This window comes from Euphorbia lathyris, chromosome 5 (assembly GCF_963576675.1).
Source record: "Euphorbia lathyris chromosome 5, ddEupLath1.1, whole genome shotgun sequence".
Taxonomy (NCBI): domain Eukaryota; kingdom Viridiplantae; phylum Streptophyta; class Magnoliopsida; order Malpighiales; family Euphorbiaceae; genus Euphorbia; species Euphorbia lathyris.
The window spans coordinates 68,003,332-68,010,168 of NC_088914.1; the positions used below are offsets into that span (position 1 = coordinate 68,003,332).

Consider the following 6,837-nt stretch of genomic DNA (forward strand, 5'->3'; position numbering starts at 1 on the left):
ATGATTCAATACCCATTTTGCAAATATCATTTCAATCATATTGCTCCTCTTTCAAATTTTCCCTCCATCTCTTTCAAAATCATCAAAATCAATTTATTTGCAAAGTGAACTTTAGAATGTAAAAAAAACGCATCTAAATTTGTCTCATTTTGTCACTTAGCTCCATCTGTTTAATGGTTAATCTATCGGTCCGCTCAACTTAAAAATTGTCATATATTAGACTCATTTTTTACCTATATGACATTGACTATACTTTTCAATACACCTTCTGCATCCATTATATTACACTTTCTGTATCCAAATATTCATTGCTTTGAAACATATATAAAAATCTAGGGCACCAAGTCTCACATTTGATGAGTTAAGAGCGCTAATAGACTGCACATGATGAGTGGAAGAGGCTAATCAATATCATGTAAACATAAAGGGGAAAGAAGTATTACATTATTGAGTTGAGGAACTCATAGGGACCATCATAGCAAGTTAAGTAAAGAAATGAAACGAGTTCAAGAGGCGGCTAATGACTTAAGCCTAAAAAAATGGATATATATTTGAAAATTAGAATCAAATGGGTAGAAAATAGCTATAAAATATAAATAACTGTTCTTTAATATAAGTCAAACACTTTTATTCAATTGTTTAGAGCGAAAAGATAAGACGTAATCTCCAAAAAATAATTATCAAACCAACACTAAATTTTTTGGTATATGAAATCATCTCTCAAAGTCAAGACAAACCAACTCAATAATAATTCATTGTGAAATTTATGGATTACTTACCAATAAATGTTATATTTCACTGAATTAAGATATCGAAATTCAACAGTGTCTAAGTAGAACTATCAACTTACCACCAATTGGATATTTGATGCATTTTACTTTTAGACTAATTTAATTTACATTAAATTGATATCTAAAGTTTATGTTAGAGTAAATTGATTATTGAAGCCAAATTAAGGTATAAAAATGTAAGACAATACTAAAAGCATAGAAAAAGAAGAAAACAAAATTGGAAAATATGAGGTTCTTGTTCATGAAAAAGTTTTCAGCCACTACAATTCGATTAAGCCTTTAGTCCCTACCCCCAATTTTCTCCACTAACTAATATAGAAAAAAAACCCACATACAAAAGTAAAAAAAAAAAACAATCTTACTTTTATCTATTAATCGTAACTTGTTATCCTTGAACCCAACCCCCATCTAAGACTAGGCTATGCATCTGTCCAAGCAGCAAAAACAGGCATGTGAGGCAATGATAGAGCAGAACTCCTGAGTTGAGGAGTTGGAATCCATGAACTCACATTATCTGCTGCAGTAGATGAACTACTGAACAACTTTGATGCTGCTGAAGGAGGCATGGCAAACAGCATAGGCAAGCTAGCTCGGTCCGGGCTGCCTTCCCTTGAGCTACTTAAACTTGTCACCAATGAAGATGCATTGGACAAGTGATGATGATGATGAGTAGTTCCCATTTTAGCTGTATCTTCTGCATCATTGATGGATGCAATTATCCCATTATTGTTAGATGGGATGTGATTTATAGTAGCTTCATTAGTTGGTCCTATGTCTTTGTTTCGCCTTGCTACTTCTCCTGCAAGAAGTGTATTGCTTTCCATGATTCTTTCAACATCATATCTTGTTATGTCAAAGTTTGTTACGGCATTCACTCCACGGAATTTGATTGCTGCTACATCATATGCTTCTGCTGCTTCCTCTTGTGTGCCTAATAGGAGTTTAGATAATCATTCAAATCAGCTGTCAAAATCTTCAATCATGTTCAAATATGATGTAGATGCTGGACTTTGTGAACATGTAAAAGTGAAATAAAGTGAAACCAAATGAAGTATAACCAATTGAAAGAGAGTGAGGAACTTACTGAATGTTCCTAGATAAAGGTCCTTATTTCCAGCAACCCTGCCGATCCGAGCCTGCCATCTTCCATGTTGATGATGTCTGATAAAAGTTTGAAACATAAACAGACTAAGATTTCAAGGAAAAGAACTTGAAATGGAGGTGAAAATTAAATAAGTAGGATTAAAAGACCTTGTTACTCCTCTGTAGATAGAAGCACCTCTAGAGAATCCACTGCTTTTCCTGCTTAGAAGAAAGCTCAAAGTCAAAAGATAAGATTCCATTGGTGAAATGTTGAATTAGAAAAGAAAAGCAAAAGATTTTTTACCTTCTCAAATGAGCAACATATTCTTGTCTGGTCATATTCTTCATTTCTTCTAGCTCTTTTTGATAATTTTCCACCTGGAAAAACAACAAATTTTGATTAATATTTCCTTTTTTGAAGAATATTGCAAAAAGAAACTCATTGTATCATTGGATAATAAAAGGAAACAAGACCATTACAGAGAAATTTATATGAGTAGAGGGTCCCCAATACTTGAGTGCAGCTAGATCATAAGCTCTTGCAGCTTTTTCTTCCATATCATAACCTCCTGAAAATCATATTTTGGATTTTACTTTTTGTTTTACTGGATACCTCACAATTCACTGATCATTGCACAACAAAACTGCTTACCCAGATAAACTGATAACCATCATTAATTTGGTAGATTACATCCCCAAACATAGCCAAAAAATTAAACAAAACACAATCAGTGACCAAATATTGTGTAAAAAAAGGAAAAATAGCAGAAGGATTAGCTCTGTCTGGTTACCTTGCCTCCCTTTTCTGCTCTGGCCTTCTTTCTTACAACTGTTGTCCCACAGATGTGCTTCATATCTACCAGTCCATCTGTGCCTGTTTCACAAAAAAAATCCATTAAAAACAGAAACTTTTTTCAAAATAAAACGGGAAAAACTAAGTATTAACTAACCTTGTAACACCTCTATATTGTGAAGTTCTTTGGCCAAATGTATCAATGGACTTCCTATGAACAATCTGCTTCTGCTCCATCTTATCTGACCCTCTTTTCTTAGTTTCCATAACAACACAGTCAGTCACAGTAGGAGAGATTTGTTGAGAAGCAGTAACACAGCTAGATTGAGAACCAGGACTCATAGACAAGCTCAGAGACTGTAAATCACCATAACCCATTGCACTAATAGCCCCAGATTCAGCTCCATTATTATCAGCCATTGCATGAGTGGTCTGATAATTCCTGGAAACCCAGTTTCTCATCTCATTATCTTCTCCTATTGTTGGAAGCTGAAGATTAATGCAACTTGAAACCTGTGTTTCTTCATAGCTTCTGTTGAAGTTAGTGTTGTAATATGGGTAGTACTGCCTTGGATTTTGCTGAAAGTTACAAGTCTGGTGATCTGGGGTTTGATGATGATAATATATGCTGTCTAAGCTAAGGTTGGTTTCATACCCCATTGTTGCACCACCAAAGAAGTCTTCTAGTTTTGGAGTTGAAGTTTGTACCATTGTTGCTTCATATATTACATTATAGTTCAAGTTTAGTTTACAAGTAAAGTACAAAGAATACTGAGAATAGAAGAAGAAGCACAAACCTTGAGTCTGAGACCTGGTTAGAGCTTCCATAATACAAAGAGAGCCATCAGATTTGAGTGGCATGAGTGGCAAATGAGAGTACAAGCCAGAATCTTGACCCTCCACAGAACAGTAGTTTCCATAATTGAGGTGTGATTGAGAATGGAAAAGGGTTGTTGGAGAAGAAGAAGAAGCAGCAGAAGCAGAAGAAGGAATCTCCATTTTCAAGTGAGGAGAGAGCGAGAAACCTAGTAACCAGTTAGAAGAAGAACTGTTGCTGTTATCATCATCATTATCATCGTTGTTCATTGGCTTCATTTCTTCTTCTTCTGAGTTTGTAAAATAAAAGAGAATGCTTTCTTATTCTTATGGAAGCAAGACAACTCAATCATTGCCCAAAAATGAACTAATGATATGAATATTTATATATATATTATATAGAGTCTCTTGCTTCACTTCACTCCAATTTCTGTTATGTGGGTGCAAAAATGGATAAGAACAAATCTAACCACTCATCTAAAAACAAAATCTAAAACTCCTGCAACTGAATCTATATGCTTTCTTTCTTGCTATACTATACTTTCTCTCTCTCTCTATCTAATAAGATATTCAAAAGAGAACAAAGCAAGTTCCTTTAAACTAAACAAAAAGAATGAGTTGCAGCAAGCAATGCTCGGCATCCTTCCAGCATTCCATAGGGATCTGTGTTTGAGAAAGACCTCTTCTCTTTTGCTTTATATATACCCTACGCTCCCTCAACTCCTATTGCCTTTCTTTTTTATCCCCCTTTTCTTTTTTATTTCAACTTAATCACCCATTAATTAAACATGCAAGAGTAATTAATTAAGATCTCATAAATCCTGTATATAATAAGGACAAAAGTAGTCCTACTAGACTTATAGCTAGTAAGACGCCTCTTTTCTCAAGTAGATAGGTATACTGCAAATAAACCAGCGGTCTCTATATATATACATGAATGAATGAACAAATGAATTAAAGTTATCACTGCCAAAATTCCTTCTTCTTTTTTTGTCATATTATACATACACTGGAAAATTTCATTAATTAATCAGTTATATGACTAGATTTTTGTATTATCAAAACTTCATTATTTAAAGGCAGAAGGTGAGAAATGAAGCTAAGAAAGTAATCTGGTCAGGATGGGATGGGATGGGAGTATTTGAGTTTTGGTGTATAGGAAGGAAGAGAAGTCTCCCATCAAAGGCAGAGAAAAAGAAATGACAAGAAAAAAGAAGAGTTAATTAATAAATGTAGTCACTTCAAAGTTGAAATAGCTTCTGCAGTGGGCCAAGTAGCTTGCAAGCTCTAGGGGATATGCATTTGCTGTAACCTCTTGCTGAGTTGTAGGACAACAACAAGAAACGACAACGTTTTTCATGTTCTTTTACGTTAATGGCTAAACATTACCAAGTCTTCCATTTTTGACTTGGTTTTGTTGTCCTTGTGTGCAACTCTCTTTATATATATATCAAAGTTTAAGTAAAAACTGAGTTCTGAAATGAATAATGTTTGATTGTATTTGGATTAGTTATCAACTTCGATATCTATAACTAAACTGATGATACGGTTAACTTTCCATTGTTTAGAGGATAATGAACCCACAACCTCCACTTTACATTTTATTAGATTAGGAGGTAAACAATCTATTTAGTTTTTATGTTTTTACTTATTACATTTTGTTTCTATCAATTGTTTAGTAGACAAATTTGACTAAATAAATTTTTAAATGATAAAAATTACCATTTTACGCTATTTTAAAATAATAAATCATATTTTTTCCCCTTTTTACTTTCCCATGTAATTTTAATCTCTCCAATATATAGTTTATGTGGTTGAATCTTGTAAACTTTTAAATAAGGCTGTAATAAGATAGAATAAGACTAAAAGGAAGGATAAGGTACAAACCATCTCGCTTTTATGCCTAAATAAGCTTTTTGGGATAAGGTGAGGATGAACACTATAATGAATAATAGCTAAGTAATGAGCTAATGATTGAATGTGTATCTTGGATATTGTCTCATTCTGTTTATAATGCACTTGAGCTCAGTGAGTTTGTTACAAATTCTAGAGCATGTAGAGATACACGTCGCCTATTGATAAGCGGACTCATGTATCTACTAAGCATGTATCTTTTTATTTCAAACCCACTAAGTACGTTATTGACGGGATCGAGAGCAACGTGCTGTAACGGCTTGATCTCTGGTTGGATCAATATTAATGCCTCAGATCATATCATCCGACCCAGTCTTGTGGGTGATTGTGTGATCTTTTGTGATGGCGCCACATGGATCCTAACTCATGGGTGATCATGGGGTCTTTTGTGAAGATACCGCGTATGGTAGTTTATATTCGCTTGATATCAGACCTTCCCTCCACTTCCTGGTTTACATCCTTTTAAGAGAGAAATCCTTTCTTTGATTATACCTTGGAGAAATGATGCGGACATCCTAACTGGGATCAATAATAACACGCGCCTTGGCGAATCTCCTATCGGCGTTCCCACAGAGGTTGTATCTAAGAGGGCGGATCCCCTGGACACGCGAGCGGGGCGGATCTAGGCGTACGCCATGAGGCGTACCAATAACTACACTGGGCGGATCTCAAGTTTACTTCCTGCCGAAGGAATTCACCAACAACCTCTGACGCTCCGTACCTGCACCTCTGTACCTGTTGTCTAGGCGCATCACCTATCTTACCCTTTTATTGTTAACCATATTGTAACCCTAATAGGGGTAGTCCCTGTCCTTTACTGACCAATTAGAGGTTGTATTTAAACCCTCATTTTGTAAGGATAAGGGAACTTTTATCAATCAAATATCATTTCTCATTGAGATTAAGGTTTATACCTTTGTTTATCGGGATTCACTCCTTCTAGTCTTGCTAGAGAAGAAGATCTTTGTTGGTTTACGATTAAAACCTCCATTTATCGCTTTCAATCTGTATCAAGAGCCCTAGTTTCTATTTGGTCGTGATGGGTCGAAAGGCATGAGCCCGTTTTGGGAGGGCCTGGATCGGTGCCTTTTGTTTTAATAATTTAAAAGGTGGGCTGTTGAGGTGTATATGTGGGCTTTCACCAATTGAGTTGTCTGTACTTTCACCCACCTTAAATACATATATGTTAGAGTGTGTTTATATATGGAGACCGTTGTTTGAGCTGACGGATGTGTATATTGCCACATGTTGTTGATAACGGCTTTTTGTGTGAAGGCGTGTTAGGGGCAGTTAATGATCTTTGACCATTACTCCTTGGTAATGATGATAGTCGTCTCTTCTGTTTCTCTTTGGACCTTATAAAAGGGCAAGGAGTTCGGTGAGTCTGTTTTTACTCTTCGTTTGCCTATTGTTGCTCTGCTAGGTTATTTGCTCTTCTTT

At 35.4% G+C, this 6,837-nt stretch overlaps 1 protein-coding gene across 1 annotated transcript; it reads right to left on the reverse strand.

Annotated features, from left to right (window-relative positions):
* Positions 1-1,024: 1,024 nt before the first annotated feature.
* LOC136228793 (AP2-like ethylene-responsive transcription factor ANT) lies at positions 1,025-4,137 on the reverse strand. The gene is made up of 9 exons (XM_066017270.1): positions 3,465-4,137; positions 2,825-3,383; positions 2,666-2,748; positions 2,527-2,535; positions 2,355-2,443; positions 2,179-2,252; positions 2,043-2,093; positions 1,876-1,952; positions 1,025-1,722 (listed from the first exon to the last, which is right to left on the reverse strand). Exons 1-9 carry the CDS (start codon positions 3,760-3,762, stop codon positions 1,211-1,213), a joined length of 1,752 nt encoding a protein of 583 aa, XP_065873342.1. The 5' UTR covers positions 3,763-4,137; the 3' UTR covers positions 1,025-1,210.
* Positions 4,138-6,837: the final 2,700 nt, after the last annotated feature.